Below are 19491 nucleotides of genomic sequence, written 5' to 3' on the forward strand. Positions count from 1 at the left end.
GAACAAAACTGCCCCAGTCACGTACGGAGCATCACCGTCATCGGGAGATGTGCTTTAGTATGGATTTTTACTTCGAAATTCCTCAAAAAAAGTAAGTGCACCTTCCTGTAAATGCACTTAAGAAATGGCAAAAAAAATAACACTCCTCACTCTCAGAACAGTCATGAGTAATTTTGGTCAGTGGCACGTTTCAGAGGTTTACTGAGAACAGGTGCTAAAAGGATACATGTAGTCCTCTGAAATGCATAAGCTGTGGGTATTGATTTTAAGCCTGTCAGTCAGTGACATGACTCATGAACTCATGTGAGACCTAAATGAAGACAGGATTAAAGAAAATATAAACATGTGAAGCACATTCAAAATAATCCACAGATGGCAGAAAGAAAACACGACAACAAAAACAGAAAAAAACAAAAACAAAAAACAAGACAACAAGACCAAGAAAAACATCTTCAACTTTATGCAATTTAAAGGCAACAGAAGAAAAACAAGTGTAACTTCAGGCTGTAGTTAGTGAAAGAAGATGATTCCTCCACGTTTGAAATAGTGACACAAAAGCTACAAAACAACAAAGCATTCTGGAATAAAAAGCTGATTCGATCTGACATTGTTGGCCAAACACCTCCAATTTCACAGCCAACTGCTGTCTAAGCTTATGCACAATCTTTAAAGGAACAGTTTGACATTTTGGGAAAAACATTTATTCACAGTCCTGGCAAGATTAAAATAAGACCCATATCACTCTCATGTCTGTATGGTAATTCTGTAGAATAGCCACTTAGCTTAGCATAAAGACTAGAAGACAGGGGGAAACAGCTAGTTTGGCTCTGTCCGAAAGTAATAAAATTCTGCTGACTAAAGCTCAGGGATGAAAAGATTATACCCTGTTTGTTTTATCTGAGCAAAAACCAGACTGTAAAAGTGACACTTTTAATGGAGATTTATGTGCCAGATACAAGCTGTTTTCAGCCTTTGCACTAAGCTAAGCTACCCAGCTGCTGCCTGTAGCGTCATATTTACCATTCAGACAAGAGAGCAGTACCAATCTTCTCATTTAACTCTCGACAAGAAAGTGAATATGCATAGTTCCCAAATGTTAAATCCTAAGAGCTGGTTACACAATTAACATGTCGATCTAAATCAATAAAAATGGAGATTGTCAATCAAATAAAATCACTTATCAATCAAACACTGTGGACTATAAAGAACAACAACAACAAAAAAAAAAAACTGCTGCTGACCATGTTCACTGGTCTAACACATAAAGGTTGTGCTCAGATTTTCCTCCATGCTTGCAGCAGCAATTATGTTGGTAACAAATAGTGACAATGTGCAAAAGTGACACATTTTGATTCAATCACGTCACTTTTGATGACAGGAGATGAACCTCTGAAATGAAAATGACTACTGTCATTGTCTTTGTTAGTGGTGGGTGGATGCCCAAGAGCTTCTAAACACATTCAGATCTACATATAAATTTTAGATAAATATTTCTATTCACAAGGAAGCCGGCCCTATAGAGTAAACATTCCCCTACCAGACTTTGTCTTATACGTTCTACGCAGTTAACACATCTTTTTTTTTTTTTAAGAATATAAATAGCATGTTTTTTTAAAAAATCTAGTTAAAAAAAAACTTGCTGGCCAAACACAGCTAAATATTTTCATGGTAACACACAGAACTTAAAAAAAAAAAAAAAACGAAGAAGAGAAAACCAGCTAAAAAGGGGCCGTTTTAGCTTTTATACAGTGGTAAAACCTTAGAGGTAGAAAAAGTGTAAAATATCACTGAGAACTTTAACAAAACCAACACAAAGAACAGAAAACACAGCAATATGTTTGTGATCTCCCACACTCCTAGCAACTGAGATTCCCCATGTACCTTCTCGTTCGGAATAAAGGTGTAGACGTCATGAAATAACGCGGCTAAAACTAAGATAAATTAAAAAAAAAAAAAAAAAACAGAAAAACAAAAAGCAGGTGGGGGTGGAGGTTGACAGGTGGTAACAAAAGGTCCCATCCTGGTGACATAACACAGTACAAGCATGACCAATGGCAGCTATAGCTTCCCAGCTAACTGACTGACAAGTGAAATGGGTTAAATACTGGACACAATGTGTGTGTTTGTTGCATGAGAGAGAAGCGGAGTACATTTGCTCTGAGCTCAAACAGCCACTGTTTTCTTTTCTCTTTCTTACACCAAAAGAGACTGCAAAGAAGTAAACAAAACATTAGTTGATTGGATGCATGATGTGACGACACATCACTCTACAGCTGATCTGCCACAGTATGTGCAACGACAATATCCTAAATACTAGATAATATTTTATTCATGGAATTGCTGAAATTCATTTTTACCCTTTCCATATTTTCTCTTGTGCAAATGAACAAATTCATTTTCACTGTCTTTTCCCGTTTGTGTGGGAACTCTCTATTTAGTCATGTGACCTGGACGGTCAATCGAGGTCATGGCTCCTATTCTTCGAGAGTTGACGCATTTTGAACCCAGGCCTTGTCCTGTTTAATAACAGCCAGCTGGTCTCTGTCTGCCAAACCGTGTTGCATGAGTCAGCGTGCTGCTGACATGCGCTCTGTCTTGAGAACAGAATGAAATGCTGCACAGGTTCAATAACAGCTGTCGCAGATTGGATTAGAGGGTGTGCCTGGTGGTCTGTGCTAATTAAGTGTCTGGAGGGAGGTGCGCTAACAATGCACAATTACTTTCACTGTTCAGATAACAAATGAGGTTGAGGAGATGTCAGAGGCCATCCTACGTAGACTGACATCACTGGCTGCTAGGTCCATTATTTTACATTTTAGCCACACTAACAGCATACTGGACAAGACTCTTAGTTGAAGCCTGAAAATGAAAAAATAAATGGTGAATACTGGCTTATCCTCTATTTTGTTATATATATTCCAAGAAACTGTGTAATATAAATATTAAATAAAGAAACAAACAGTTTGAGAAACAGCTGAAGAAATTATTAAAACTCAAATCATCATCTTGTAATAACTGATAACAAAATTTTACTGAATATTATATTTTATTTCAAATGCTGTTTTTTCCCAAAGACACTATTTCATGTCAAATGCTATTTCATACAGTCACTTTTAATGACAGTAACGTTGTCACTAGCTTCTCACCTTTGAGCCAATCATGGCCCCCTGCCTTTCTTAAGCTAGCAGCTCAACAACGGCTACCAGAATTACCCAAATGGCACCTGTTAGCTAGAGCAACAACCCTGTCAAAGTATATTCTGAATCATCCAACAGTATGAAAGCGCTTTAGCTTTTAAAGCTTAGCTTAACACGGCTGCTCATGCTACCAACCTAACTGGCTAACTAGTGAGGCCAGGTTGTGAAGTTGGATTATTACTCAGCATCAAAGTGAAGAGAAGTAACTCTGAGCAGCTAATGTTAGCAGCTGCCAAAAAATGGCTCCTTACTTTGATGCTGAGCAGTAAAAAAAAGCTAACAACCCAGCCTAGCTAGTAAGCCAGCTAGTTGGTCACGTGCAACTTTCTAAATAAATAAAAAGAGAAAGTTAGTGCCTATGTCTGTGTATTGTGTTTGTTTACAACAGCAGCTATATAGCTGATTCAGAGTTACTTTGGTATTGTTGCTTTAGCTAACAGGAACTGGATAAATCTGGTAGCAGTTGTTGAGCTTGTTAGTTTAAAAATATATAGACCATTATATATATATATGACTTAATTTAGGTGAATATTTATTTATTTATTTAATATTGATCACTTTGAGGCTCCATATTCTTCAGGCTGTCATTTGAAAGCAAGCACTACGTAGTGCTTGCTTTCAAATGCGCTACTCATTTTAAATAAACGATAGCGTTTATTGTTTGAAGGACAGTAGTGACAAGGCAACAGGAAATCTTTCTAATAAGAATGTGTTATTGATAAAAGCACGGATGAAGAAAAGTTACTTAAAATCTAAAATAATAATATATCACTTTAATTTAAGTGAGTAACAGCCAGCGGGATATAGCTGTCCAGGCTGTTGAGTCTAGTTTTTATTGCTTATTGCTTCAAGTACATATAAACCATAACTCTTCTGTTACAATTAGCTTAACTCAAGTATTTAAAAACATGTTCACCTGTTCACCACATTCCCATTAATTAACCATTACTTTTTCATATACTGGTCACATTTTTTTTTAGCATGTACAATTTCCGGTGTACATTTCATTAGAAGGCCCTCGCTGATCTCTTAATGTAAACTGACTACAGTTTGGTTAAATTTTGCAGAGCCATATCTTACAAACTGATCACATGCACTAGTTTGAAAAGTTGAATACTGGAACATACTGTGTTTGCCTCTTTTCAGTTTTATTTTCTATCATTCGTTGGACTGAAGTCCATTTCCTGAAGCCTTTACAGTGACTGCTTGAACCCAGAGTAATGGTTGACTCTGTAAGTGAATGACTACGCTGTAGCTGCTGAAAGCGTTTTGTACAAGAGAGCGTGTGAGGGTTTAGGCTCAGGGTCTGTGAGCATGCCAGTGTACAGAGGAGGATCTGTCTGTGTTTGTGTGTATTTTGTGGTTCTGGAGTGTGAAAGGAAGCTCCTTTACGTCCCTTTAGGTGGTGTCCATTTTAAGGCTGCAGGATCAATGGTCTTGCTATTACCCCGTTTGGACTCCTTGGCCTTCCAGTCGTCAATAAGGTCCTACAGGAAGAAAAAAAATACATACATTGCACATACTAATGAACAGTTATGTAATTTTGTTGAAATGTAATTGTCCTTAGTACCTAATAGGATTTCTACACTTTTTGACCAAAACTAATTAGCCAGAGTGAATATTATCTAGTGACTTGACAGAATAGCATGAAGGAAACTTTGACTTTTAAAGTTGATCCTTTTATTTCGTACCTGTCTCTTTAAAACCAGGTGCTTTCCCTTCCAGTATTTGAGCATCTGGAGGGACTGCAGTGTGCTAACAATATCCACCGGGTTCACAGCCGTCTCCTGACTGATCTCTGTGAACACAAGAATGGGACCAGAGTTAGGAGGTCAGAGTGACGGGATCAGAGTTGTCTGATTGATAAGACAGAGGATACAGCAGGAAAGCAGCGTGCCACTAATTAGCACATGTAATCTGCATCAAAATAAAAGTGTAAAAACTACATGTTGTGGTTTCATAGAGTGTTACGGAGTGTACCAGGCTATTTCTCGGCCAAGAGCAGTGAATGTTTAGAATGTATAATGTTTACCATGTTATTTTAGCATGTTAACATGTTAGCATTTGATTTGATTAGCATTAAACACTAGTATTACAGGAAAAATAAGATATTTAACCTGAAGACATTTAACCTGCTATAGGTGAAAAGTTGAGGATCAACAAAATCATTATAATTCATCCTGTTGGGGACATGAATGTCCAAAACCAACTTTGGACCAACACTGCCTGCCTAGAGCCCGGCCATTAGAGAGGCTAAAACTAGAGAATAACAAATGACAGCAAATACAAAACAAGAAAGCTCTAAGATGTTTATGTAACTACAGTCACAATTACACAGCAGCAGAGTTTGACCTTTTCAATGTTTGAATGCTTGATGCAAACTGATCATTGTCTTTTGCATCAATGACATGCGACAAGCTGTTTTCTGAGGTCAGTAAACGTGAACTGTTGAGCTGCCATGCTGTGTCATTTTAGATTTCAGAAAAATGAAGATCTTACAGACTTCAAACATGGATAGTTTCCCTATAAAGCTACATATTCACAGGAACATTAAACAATCTGAAATCACAGGAAGAATTTAGATTTGTTTTCTCAAACAGCAGCATCTTTGTTGTGGCTTGTGCTGTCTTGATGTAAAACTTAAGGTAGGACCACCATGTTCCCAGCTCACTCTGAAATGTGTAAACACAGCAGTGTAGTTAAAACTAATCAAAACGCTATTGAATGATGACAAAACCCCACTTTTTACAATGCCACGTGTTGCAGAGAATGGCAGAGCCGCAGCAGTCGGATCATGGCAGTACAGCGAGAACACATTTTGAGTGCAGAGTGGGATAGGACACAGTGAGAGCTGAAAACAGCTTCCTAAATTCACAATAAGATGCAGAAATTTTGAAAAAACACACACTCAAAAGAAAAGGAGGTTCGGGAATGAGGGAACGGAGTGTTATTACTGAATTATTCGCTGTTTCGTACCACTGTAATGGCTGCTGTCTGACCCTGCTGGCAATCTACTATTTGATGCTTTCTTTATTTATTATGACAAAAAGGTTTTTGAATTGCAGTGAATAGGAGTTATTCTGAGCTGTGACTCATCTAAACCCAAGTACAATATTATGTCTTATTTGTAGTAGTCAACTGAATTTCTTTGAAACTCTTCCCGTAGGGGTGTGTGTAATTAATGCTGTGAAAATCACGATGGGTCAGTGAACATGTAAAACTTTAAAAGCTGGAAGTGAATATTTAATATCAACAGCATGAATTATCTGTGAAAAGGCAGGGAGCAGCAGGTTGTCCATTACTTGGCCAGTAATGGACAATCATGATTAAAGTCCATTCAGCTTGAGAATGCAGCCTGGCATGTGGAGACTGATCGAAGGCGACAAATAATTCTGGTTCAGCTAACTCAAATTAAGTGTTAAAAAAGACATTTAACAGCTTAAAAGGTACCATGCGGTGTGTTTGAACAATAGCAGCCTTATGGAGACATGTTTTTATGAGTGGTTGGTTTCACATTATTCTGTTGATTGACAGTTTATGGTAAAAATGCACAATGAAACTAAGCAACGTGCCAACAGAGGCAGTGACGAAGACTGCACGCCAGAAAACATGGATGTAAACAATTCACAACTTACAATATTCAGAAAATCTGTTTTTCAATAGTTTCATGCGGAAGGAAATGCATGCAACATGTCTGTCGGATATCAAGGACATGCACATTGTGTTTTGGTGAAAAACACTAAATGTCAACAGAGCTTTTGTTTGCTTATAAGAAAACTTGTCAGGGCAGCTTTAATTTAATTTCAGGAAACGGTCTGGGGCATCTGAATAAATGCATTTTAACCGGAAATGGGAGAAAAAGCTCTGATGTCACCTGCTGGTGTGTTTTCAAAGGCTTTTACACTTTGACTGAAATTAAATTAAAACACTCTATCATCACCCTCTGTCCCTTCATCTAACGCCATCAGGTCAAATTTTTAATTCATCCAATACTTTGGTTTATGACCAAATATCTGCAAAACTAATGACATCCCCATCAACCTCTGCTGTACTTTGTTTTTTGTGCTAATTAGCAAATACTAACATGCTAAACTAACATATGGAATATGGTAAACATTATACCTGCTAAACATCAGCAATATCACTGTTACCATATTAGCCTGCTAATATTAGCATTTCTCTAAAAGCACCATTGTGTTTCATCACAGGCTCACAGAGACACCAGCATGGCTGCAGACTCTCTGTTTTGTTTTCTGTTTATCATCACAGTAACTAAGCATGGTGCTCCCCCACTCCTGTGAATGTGTACATCCACCTTCATCTATCACCTTAACACTGACTTGGTGTGGCCTCAGTGCTCTCTGTCCGATCCATTCACAAAGGTGGCCGCACACGAATGCATGCGCACACACGTTAACAAACACACGCACATACAGTTTCAAGAATTGCTAACCTACTGGGGATCTCAGTTTCCTTCCTGACATTACACAGATTATTTTACAGGTTCTATTTTTTTATGAATTACTTGGTCAACGACCATCGTCAAACTAAGATGTTGTTTTGTTTCCATCTCAAAAACTGAAAATCACTGCCCAACTTTCCTCTCTCCTGAAATGTTCCAGTCTCTTTCCATAATTATGGAGAGTGCGGTGCCGTTCTGACCTTTGATGGAGATCTCTTTGCCCTGAAAATTGTTCAGGTAGCGCAGCAGCACCTCCTTCCAGTAACTCCTGTAGCTGATAAGGCCCAGGTCAGACAGAGGACGCTCAGGTGAACCCACTTTCTCCTCCACCTTGGAGAGTAAGTAACCTGGAAGCACAAGTCAGAAAGAACTTTATGTTAAGCATCTTCTTCCTTAAAGATACAGAAAAAGGTGATAAAATCATATTACTGACTGTAATATCTAAAATAACAAAAGTGTTGTATGTTTTTTCAGGTGAGCAAGTGCTGCAGACAGCCTCTGAAATCTGCTGTTGTCGTGCTGTGCAGAATCCCCAGCCAGTGTGTAAGGCAGTTTATGAGATTCAAACACACATACAAGGACACACAAAGAGAAATACACACACTGAAGTCTGACATCTGTACTCACTGAAGTCTATGAGCATCTTGCCGTAGCCTTGCCTCATGTACTGTGGCATGGTGAGGATGCAGGACACATTGTAATTCAGGAAAGAGTTCTTCTCCTGCAGAAAGAGAATAAATCCATAAACACAATGATTTGACTGACACAGGTCATTGATATCAGCACTAATATTTTTGAAATTGAGGTTATGTTGTGAGGTTGAGCTGATATTTACACAGGCAGCAGGATAAAAAGAAAAATAAAAACTATAAAGGTTTTTGTCTGATCTTTACTTTTTCCAGTCTCATTACCTTTGTTTTTATATGTTCACTAAACCCAGACAGTGTATACACAAAATTAAACATTATATCATGTGCTGAGGGACTATGCAATAATCAGAAACAATCTATGAACTTTCATTTGCTCTAGTCTCTACAGCCTAGGGAAAAAAAAGTGTTTTGTACATTTCACTCTCAAACCTACACCTCATTCTCCTCCCTGTAAAACACTTAACTTCAAGGCCTCTGTTCAGGTAATCCTGATATATTGGGGAAAAAAAACATGTTGAAAGCAGGAGCACTCCGTGATTGGCTCCCCAGTTACCTTAGAGAAGTATCCGACTAGGTGGCACCCCGTGTTGTCAGCTTCAGTCATGACATAGAAGAGGAAAGGCTCCACATCGTAATACAGAGTCTTGTGGTCCAGGAAGAGTTTCGCCAGTAAACACAAGTTCTGGCAGTAAATCTGTGAGGAAGGGCATCACTGGCATTATAATTGAACTAAGCTTACTGGTTCACTTCACTCTGATACAACTGACCAATATCGGGTTTTCATGATGGCGTATGTGATAGCACACTGGTCAGCTATCCACCCCTGTACAGCTAGCTAATGCAATTACTGACACAGCTCTAAACTAAGAGAGGTTTATTCTAAAAAATGTGAAAATGTGTTTGCTTGAGGACCAATGGTTCCTGGACCTTCTGGATGAAGGCCAGGACGACTTGCTCTCTCTGACCTTGTTCTTCTTTCCGTCCACCTCAAAGACAGAGATGTTCCCCTTCCTGTAGATCTCGTCACCTGGAGGATGCTTCCACACACACTTTGCCTTTATGCATAGGGCGACAAACAAGGAGGAAAAACAAAGCAATGGTTACTTTATATACAAGTTAGAAAAACATGTCACTTAGTGGCCAGTTTGGATAAAAAACTTCATTTAAAATTCAATTCACATCTCCAGCTTGGAAGCTTAAACTGTACAAAGTGTTTTTAAAATGTTTTAATCTCATTGGCTCTTTCTTATTGGTGCTACAAATAACCATTCTCTGTTAAATAATTGATAACAAAAACTACTGAAACAACACTGGTCTGTTTCAGGTCCCAGTTCCAAACCATTACGCTCTGCAGGGCACACCATCCTCTAAAGTCCAGTCCTCTTCTTACATCTCTCACTCAAATATAGAAACAATGTGAACTGCATCAGAAGAGAAAAGTCATAAAGTCTATCTAAATAGAGTCTGCGAGACCTGGGAATAAAATTATGACTGGCCTTAGGCTTTGAGATAGTAAGGTTATAGTTTGAAGCCAATAGTCCAGACTCATTTTGTGCCACAGTCCATTTTCACTTTAATGCTTCAACATTTCTGACTGGAATCTTCAATTTTTCTGCTTATTGATCAGAGATATTTTAGTTAAGATAAAGAACTGCTCCTTAACCACAGCAGGAATAATTTGTAGTACTTTGTGGTGTTTTTTTTTGAACAGCCTAAGGCATTGTACACTGCACAGTTACTTTTATGTGTGCTTTTATTTTCATAACGCAGCCTATTTTTCTTAGAAATACTGAGGTAAGTTACAAGTGGTCAACTTTGATGATGTACAGCATATCAGCAGAATGAATCTTTAAAGTGAATCCTAATATTGAAGCTGCGCTCTCTTGAAGTGACACACAAAGAACTTAAAATGACAACAAATAAGTACTGCAATACCAATCAAAACCTTTTCTGAGACGTTCCAGACAGGCAGAGGAACTGAAGTAGGTAGTTTAGGAAAGAAACTGAATTCTCCAACAGACATGAATGTGAGTTGTGCGTCTAAAAATGTAATACCAAAAACTGTGTATCTGCAAGTCTGACACAAGCAAATGTAAGATTATTTCAACAATAGTCAAGTGTAAATGGATTAATGTGGTCAAAACCAAAACCACACACACATCTGCATTAAAAAAAAAACTACTACTGCCTCACCATGTGCCTGCGCAGAATGGTCTGGCTCTTCATATACTTAAGGCAGAATTCGCACATGTAGAGCCTCCCCAGTCGGGCGTACTCCTCTGGATATGGAGAGTGGTACCAGGTGTCCAGCTCATAGCGACCAAACACGATGGTCTTTATCATGTTGCTGCCCTCCGACACCTGACCGGCCAAGCGGAGCTTCTCCTGTACAGGCCAAGACAGGAGGGACAGGGAGACGGGGAGGAAAGGAAGGTATAAAGAGGACAAGAAGAGGGGGCAGGCGAGCAGGCAGAGGGGGGGAGAGGAGAAAAACAGAAAGATCTCAATTATTTAGGGAAGAAGATCAAGTGAGCCAAAGATCACACGTAGGAAAACCTCAGTGGAGGAAACCAGCCACAAAAAAAAAAAGAAAAAATACAATAAAAAGATGTAGGAACAAATAGGAAAAGGCTTAATATGAGAATATGAAACAAATTTATGTGGAAAATATTTCTGTTTACATGTTGCGTGGAAGGAGTGTAAAAACCTTTTCAAAGTAGCAAACTTTGCTACTAAAATGATGACAGTCATAAGAAAAACTACAGAGGGTAAGATTTGTATGAAAACAAAGTATTTTCGAAATGTCTCAAACTTACATAACTTAAGGCCTCAAGGCAAGTTCATTTTAGACTATCAGCATTACAGTACAAGTATAACATAACCTAAACGTGTTAAGTGACGTTTTTCAAAATGGCTTTTATTTTATAGTGAAATGGAAACCGATAACAGCTTGAAAAGCCTGTCACTAATCTACGTCTATTGTTTACTTTGGAAAACTGTAGGTGGTGCAAAGCATATCATGAAAAATGTCTAAAGCAAGCCTGATTGAAAATAACAGTGGCTTCTCATCTGAATGGGTCACAAAGTAACAGAGCAGGAGAAAAGACAAATATAGAATAACAGGAAGTGATTGTCCAAACTACCAAAAATAGTCAGACTCCTCCTGTGGCTGCAGAGGAGGGTTTGCGGACTGAAACAGAGAAAAAGAGGAGTAAGGCAGAAAAGAGGGGACAACAAAGAAAGGGAAGGAGAAGAGAGTAAGGGAGGGGAGATGATGATGAGTTTTCTCTCTTACAAGGTCGTCCGAGGCACGTGCCTGCGCTTTCCTGAACAGCTCGAGGTCGTAGTCGCTGGTGATGTTCTCCAGCAGTGGCTCCCGGCTCGTCCCGTGGCTTTGACGGTGCTCCTAGCAAGTGGAAAAGGGAGGGAGGGGGAGAAGGAAAGAAGGAAGACTGTCAAAACATAAAATGGGGAAATGCTTTCGCTAATGTGTTTAATAATGTATTTGCACATACCTTCATCTCTCACCCACTTACCATGTACTTTTCCTTCTGCTCCTTATTGAGGCCAGAGTTCCTCTTCCTCCTCAGCTCCGTCACCTTCTCCTTGTAGCGGAGCTGACGCTCTGTTGGGGCCTGTGACCACACAGAGACAAACACGTCAACAGAAGATTCTGCATTTTGCACTTTCACCCCTTTATCTTCTCAGGCTTAGCAATGGTAGAGCAAAACAACAGATCAATATCTTAGATTTAAATCTTAGATGTTCATATTGTATATAAACAGGTACTGTCTTGTTGAGTTGTACTGAACAAAAGATATGATTGTAAGTAAGAATGAGTCCTACCACACTTACTGTAACTCAACCTACAGCAGCGCTTCATCTCTTTTCTCTGCTACACTGGGGGATCACAGATACCTCAGATATCTGGCCTGAGGTGATACTGCTTTAACAGTAATGCTGCAATGTGCAGGAATTCCCCCTCATACACACAGACACGCGCTAAAACACACCTTCATCTCATGATGAAGTGAACTGGACAGGTGAAATCAAAGAAGGGCCACAGAATTCACCTGGATTGACTTGTTGAGTTCAGTTGAAAAACAGAATTATCTTACAGAAAGACAGAATATGTGTACCTGTATCTGTGTTTTACATCATATACATATATGTCACTGTGTGTTATGCTCGCCTGGTGCGCTTGTGTGCTTCGTGCGTTACCTGGTTTCTCGTGGAATGTCTGTTCTCGTCCTGACGGTGTGACAGCGTCCTTTCCTCAGCCTGTTTGTCACGCGTTGATGCCTTGCCCTGACAAAACATCAACACTGTCTACCACCAACGACTCACAACCAGCCCCGCGGCAGAAACATCACAGCAGCCACCTACATGTTCCTGCAGGCTTCGCAGCCTGACAATTTCAATTTGAGTCTGTTGGCTTCCTTCAGTTTCATCCACTGGACGTTTGGTCGCAGTGGGTTGGCTGGGATGTTCCCACAATACAATCGTGGTTTGACTAATGAACGATATTAAAGAAGCTAAAGAGTAGTTTGAAGACGACCTGAAGAAAGAATGTAAACTATTTCTACTCCATTGTGGCAGATAGCTGACAAAAAACTAAAACAGAGACAACACATTAAAATGGTCACAGTTTCCTGTGTGTGTGTGTGTGTGTGTACCTTGCATTCATCAGCAGAGAGGTTGTGGTAGAGAGGACATCCAGATATGGAGAAATGTCTCTCATGCCTCCCTGTCAGATGACCTGAGTGAAAAAGAGGAAAAGGAAAGGAAAATAGGAAGGGAGACAGAGAGGGACAGACAGAGAGGGACAGAAAGCTAAAGGCTCTTGGTCTATAGGCCCGAGGACATGTGATTCAATGAGAAATGTTGGAGTGTTTGTGTGCTCACCCAGTGAGTTGCACCCAGGTGTGGGACACTTCATGTTGAAGTTGTAGCTCTCGTGGAAGCGCCGTCGTTTGGGTCGGTGGGACAGGTCGTGGGCGGCGGCCTCTTTGAGTGACAGCTCTTTAGCCAATCTCTCGTCCTCCTCTTGTGAAACTACAATATCGTTGCTAGACGACACAAGGTCGTTGCTTGGGCTGGAAACCTCGATGTCGGACTCTGAGGATGGGGCGTTGCCTGTAGGTGTGCGAGGAGGGGTCTCGTCCCGGTCTGCCCCCTGCTTTAGGTCTGCTGAGCCAATTAGGACAAGAAACGCATTTCAGTGATTTAAATTTTTTTTTATATCCATCCCTAAGTAGCCTAAGTTGTCATACAAGTGTTTTTTGGGGATAAAAAAATATCTAGCCTCTCTATTGCAACAAATCTATCTTACGGGAAATCTCTGTAGGCTGCAAATGTGACCACATACAGATGCAGTTAACACCCTCCAGCAGCGGCTGCCAGCAGAGAAATTCAATCGTAAAGACTGATGTTAGTGCAGCAGAAGATCAGTGTTTGAGCTGTGAGAGGCTGGCAGGTGAACGGGAGGACATATTGCAGCCCATTTCTTTTCCTCTTTTTTTCAGTCACACTGGGCTATTCAAGATGTCAGCTAAATTTCTTTTAAATATGAGATGGCAAACCTCTGCCAATGTAAACAGTTTCACTCTGTGTTACAACCCAAAACATCACTCACAATATCACTTAGGTTGAGGGGAGACTAACTTTCTGAGAAATGCCTCAGGCATTGAAGCAAACAAAGGCAAAGAAAAACAAGAGGTACCAGTGATAGAATCGGTTATTTTATATATCTATATTATTTTATATATCTATTCCTAGGAGAAATCACATATCAATATGATTTAATTTAAAACAGAGAAAAAAAAACTGGCAAAATAAGATACACTTTATCATTAAACAAGGTGCTGCACTTATAGTTTTGGTGAGTACAGAACATACAAAATGGAATAATATTTATTATTCGGAAAAGAGTTTTGTTAGAATTGTATTTTGTGTAGGATACAGGGATCTACAGGGACACACAGTCCTCTTCTGTAAGTTCTCAGCGACTGCCAAATAAACAAACTGCAAGTTGTTTAGCTTATATATTGTTATTTTAAATGCAGACGCTTTTATTTTTATTTTAGAACATGAACTCCATACTCTGCCACCAAACTTGTACCTGTCCTCTGCAAATGTCTTCTATATTTTGTATTGTACAAATAAACCAGGTTTGTGAGACACTGACTGGATTGAAATGATGGTAATAATAATTATTATAAATCCTGATTAGCTGTGTGTCATGACATCACACTTCGTACTGTTTCACAGTATGACTCAGTGTTAAGGTCACAAATGATAACACTGAACAAGCGGACAATCGGAGTCCAGATGTATCTGCTTTAATGGACACAGATTGTCACCTCCTCTCAGCGTCTGAAGTTAGATAGCAACAGCTCCCGGGTCTCCATAAGGTTATTCATTTGTTCCACTGACAAAACACAAGTCCTGGATGTGTACTGAGACATATTTGTCTTCTTTATAATCAGGAACACACTGTGATCACAGACAGGCCTGATGACATTAGCAGAACAGCACCACAATGAATGGACAAAACACAAATACAGACGCCCTTCCTCTTCCTCCCCTTTTTCTCCATCTCGTCCTCGTGTTGTTCATTGTTTTCTCTGTCCTCCCAGTTCTTTTTTCATTTCTCTCATCTATTCATCTGTCTTTTCTTTTACTCTCCCTTTCGTCCTCTCACTCTTTCCCTGAACTTTACTGCTGTCTTCACTTTTCTCCCTCACTCTTTTCAAATCCCTCATCTTCTTTTCTCTGTGCCTCTTGTTTCTCTCTTATAACAAATTCATCTTTCTCTTCTACTACAACCAAGAGGAGGTGAATGAATACACCTAACTGCATCTAATTTTTTAAATAAATGTTGACATCATCCCAAATGTGGTGTATAGATCTTATTTTAAGACATACAAGTAACACTACAGGTCTCACCATTAGCTTCAGTATCTGAGCCGGACGACCTACTCTGACGCAGTGGATATCTTTTGGCCGTGGTGTTTGTCGCCCCCTGTTGGCTTCGTGTGATTCTGCGTCCGGAGGAAAAGACAGACGCTGCCACTACTGTTGCTGCTGCCGACTCTGCTGCTGAATCCAGGCCTTCATCGGGACCCGCGGCTGCAGGAGAACTGCTCCGTACTGAGCTGAAGTTTTCTAAAGGGGACGAGAAGAGAAGAGCAATTATGTGTTGCCTGTAGTTGTCTGTCAGTACAGAACCATTAAGCTCATAAAATGCATTAGAACTGAAAGTATCAAGCTTCACGTAAACATATCCTAAACTACCTTCATCATAAACAAAGCGATTAAAGGTTAATACACCAAGATTTTAACATAACTTTTTTTTATAATGATTACTTTTACTTTGGATATACTTTACTGCTAATACACTATTTTTTTTTCTTCATTTGGTTTAAGCAGTGTGACAGAGGAAAGGGCTTGAATGCAGAGCTGAAATGATCAGTAGGTAAAGTGATTAGTAAATCGACAGAGAGATCATTGGTACTGCTCTTTGTATTATGTGACAGTAAACTGAATATCTTTAGGTTTTAGATTGTTGGTAAGACAAAAAAAGCTATTTGATATCAGCAAACAATCAGTACAGAAAATAAACACAGGAAATGATACTACAAATCAATGCTAGCAGTAGCCCTACTTGTGCACTCTATGGAAAAAAACATATATATAATACAGAACTGAACAGATGGGCTAAAAGCTTTCCAGATCCTAGATTGATTTCTGAAACCCAAGCAGAAGTCTGTGACTAAGCAACTCCAAGCAAAAATGATAAGAAAGCGAGAGAGAGTTACTTGTTGCGAACGGCCTCAGTGGTTATGAAGAGTCTAATCCTGCCACAGAAAAGAAGACTGAACCTCTAACTGAGTCCACTTCTTTCTGGAGAAAACTCTGTGCTGTGCCTCTGTGAGGACTGAGACAGCGTAGCCAACTTCTCTCAGTAACAAAAAGAAGAGGAAGCAGTGTCGGCCTTTCTTTCTCTGTTGTAAATCCCCTCTGGCAGCCACAGCAGAAAGAGGTCACACAGGGTGTGTTTGTGTGTCTGTGGTGGGGGGAGGTCAGGCTGTCTGAACCCATTCATGCTTTATCACTGCCCATATATAATAGCTACTGCTGAACTGTTGAAGTGAGGGAGGGGGGGTTGAAGTCTCTCTGTGGTCTCTGAATGAAAACATACTTCCTCATTAAAATGACTCACATAAACTAAATTACACTGAATGCAGACATTAAATATCGTATTAAATATGAGTAGAGAAAAATATGTATGATTAAAAAAAAGAAAATAAAGGTCAGTACAGGTCGACAGCAGAACACTAAACTGTGATATTATAAATAGGTTTAATTATACCTGCAAGGAAAAAAGGCAGGAAAATGGTACTTCGAACTTTCAAAAGTTTACAGCAAGATAAAAGGTTAAAGAGCCAAGAAAAGGCCTTCCTAAAGTTCTGGATACACTGGTGTTCAGTTAATGGTGAAATAAACTGGTGCAATTACACAAAGTGTAAAAGGTTAATGGGCCCGTCTGGATTTTTACTTTACTGTGCTGTAAATGGGAAGATTTTATTCTTATAAACTGGTTTGAGGAAAACTAAAAACATAGCACCTTGAAAGTAAATTACTTCAACACTTCAAAGGAATGAATTATCAGCCATAAGACATCTTATGACAGAACAGCAATGTTAGCAGGTAGACAGCTGATGCTGATGTATTTATTTCTTCCTTTCTAAGCTATAAAAGTCCCCCATTTAGCTTTTATTTGTCCCGTTTTCTATTCTTCTTGTCTATGCATTGTGTACTGTGTGTACAATTGGTACAAGTGACTTCTTATACCTCTTACAATGGGTTATTTTAGAAAAACGTTCACATATTTACCTTGCGAGCTCTGACTGAGGCGCAGTGATGCGCGAGTCAGGCGCGTGCTGCTGCGCCTGTGCGCGCTCTCGTTAACCTCGGCGTGCTCGAGGTCGGCGGAAAAATCCGAGTCCTCAGTCCCGTCCGAGCTGCTGCCTGCGGTCCTCTGAAAACAACAATCATACGCAATTTGCGTGATTTAACGAAAGACCTGCGCTGAAAACTGCACTGTGTACGATCAGTTAGGATCTGTATTGTTTTGTTTATTTGTTTGTTTGTCTGTTTGTTTTTACCAGCGGATAATTTAACAAAGATCCCATACTGGGGGGGACGAGCATCACCCACTTCACATCACGTCCGGCTCTGCACCCACTCTCATCACGATGGGCTTGTCAGTAAACACTCAGAATAAACCTAATCGGCATCACTACGGACACGGACCCGAATAAAGCCGACTGCGTCTATTGCATCACGACGCCTGAGCGCACCTCCCGCGTTAATTTCCAGGCTGTAGTCTGTTAAAGTCTGCTGTTTGAACAGAGGACAGTTTCCAATGGCGCCTAACTACGCAGCAAAACCAAATGAACTCATGAAAGGTCCCAGAAACGTATTTTGCGGCATGGTTTGTCCAAGCTGCAGGCTGTCACAAGCTGCCTGCCACACGGACCGAGTGGGGTGAAGCTGATAACGGAGGCATATGAGGGGCTCACACTACAACACTACAGAGACCAAAATCCGGCTGGGTGGGGGTGGGGTAAGGAGACTAGCAGTAGCCAACATGTCATTTGCATTTCACAAATAACATAGTGGGGGCCTCTTCAATCCTCCCAAATAATAGCCCGAGTGTGCCACTACAGGGCCACCTATTGTTTAATATTAACTCAAGCGGTAAAAAATAAAATAAAATAAAGCTGCCGGTATTTTTTTGTATATCATTCCTTCAACGTAATTTTGTTCATAATCATACTTCTTTAGCATGCTACATTCAGTTTACAGACAATGACTGCTTTATTACATTCATTTCCCCACTTTTTTTTTTTTTTTACTATTTTAGGTCCAACTTTATATTTGAAAAGCTCCACTTGAAAATTACATTTAACAATAATAAGATAACAGTTGTTGCAGCAGCACTAGAGACAGGCTCGATCAAGATACTAAAATGATGAAAACAGAGCAAAGAAATTTAAAATATATGAAAAGCTACACATGAATAAACATTCGTTTAAAGCGGTAACTGATACAAAATATGTACAGCAGAGTATACAGAAAATAAAAAAAACATTATACAGTAAATCGAAATAAGGAAGCTTTATATAAGACGATACCCTCAGCCAGTTCACATAAATGTACTTCATGTGCCTAATATGTGAATAATAATATGGATAACATCGCTGTTAGGGTAGTTTTATTACTACTAAAATGAAATACAGCACTTAAAGATGAAAACAGGCAATATACAAGTGGACAGAAATTATCAGAAAAATAAACTAACATCACTCTATAAGCATGGACCACTAGCGCACATTACGGTAAGCGCGTTTGACAACTTCACAACAGTAAAAAGGGCGCTCTATTTGCATACGGCCAATGAAATTGAACAGGGGGCGGGGCTTGAGATAACTGAACCAATGACCGCAACATTTTCTCGATTCTGTCCAATCACAGCGTTGTTTTGGTACGGACTCTTCGTTTCATCCTGCACCCAAAGAACAGCCTGTTCCCTTCTCAGCAGTTAAAGCTGCCGTTATCGACGTTAACGGAGGTCAGCGCCTCTCCATCGGTTTACAGAAATCTGAACAAAAGAAGCAGAGCCCAAAATTTCAAAGCCCTTCTCACTGTACCCCGAAGAAGTGAAACTTAATAGACAACAACACGTTCTTGCAACTCAGCAATAAACATGAGCTAGCTTAGCTTTTAGCAACAACACGAAACGGCAGTTGAGTTGAGTGGTTCTACTAACACTGAAATTCAGCACACGCCTAAACGTCATAAACCTCATCTCTCTGAATGAGAATCGCATTTCGGCTCGCAGGCGGTCACAGGTTTTTGAACACAACTTGAGTGTTACCTCTGCGTTGGCTAACATTAGCTATGACGTTATGTTGTTGTGTGTCCGATCTGCAGTCTACTCATAGGGCTGAGTCTGCAGCAAACATCTGCCTCACCTTTCTCCGGGGCATTTTCAGAGATGTGACGTATCGCCTTCTGGCAGATTATTCCTCCGCACCGGGGGAGCAGTTTATCTCAGGTTGTATAAACAAGAACAACAACAAATCGCCAGCTTTTGACATGAGCCAACTCAGCT

The 19491-nt window shown here is 39.9% G+C and overlaps 1 protein-coding gene across 3 annotated transcripts; it reads right to left on the reverse strand.

The window, feature by feature from the left end:
• Positions 1-445: 445 nt before the first annotated feature.
• On the reverse strand, positions 446-19486 carry LOC121197872 (histone acetyltransferase KAT7-like). 3 transcript variants are annotated; one of them, XM_041061616.1, is made up of 15 exons: positions 19352-19486; positions 17208-17352; positions 15258-15476; positions 13215-13496; positions 12986-13068; positions 12531-12617; positions 11846-11944; positions 11605-11715; positions 10503-10694; positions 9275-9364; positions 8863-9003; positions 8287-8380; positions 7860-8006; positions 4889-4995; positions 446-4684 (listed from the first exon to the last, which is right to left on the reverse strand). In XM_041061616.1, exons 1-15 carry the CDS (start codon positions 19364-19366, stop codon positions 4586-4588), a joined length of 1911 nt encoding a protein of 636 aa, XP_040917550.1. In that variant the 5' UTR covers positions 19367-19486; the 3' UTR covers positions 446-4585. The 3 variants fall into 3 exon arrangements, with proteins under 3 accessions (XP_040917550.1, XP_040917551.1, XP_040917549.1); XM_041061617.1 differs by having other exon boundaries at positions 11626-11715; positions 13215-13499; XM_041061615.1 differs by having other exon boundaries at positions 13215-13499.
• Between the last annotated feature and the right edge of the window lie 5 nt (positions 19487-19491).

The sequence above is a fragment of the Toxotes jaculatrix genome, chromosome 18 (assembly GCF_017976425.1).
Source record: "Toxotes jaculatrix isolate fToxJac2 chromosome 18, fToxJac2.pri, whole genome shotgun sequence".
NCBI lineage: Eukaryota > Metazoa > Chordata > Actinopteri > Toxotidae > Toxotes > Toxotes jaculatrix.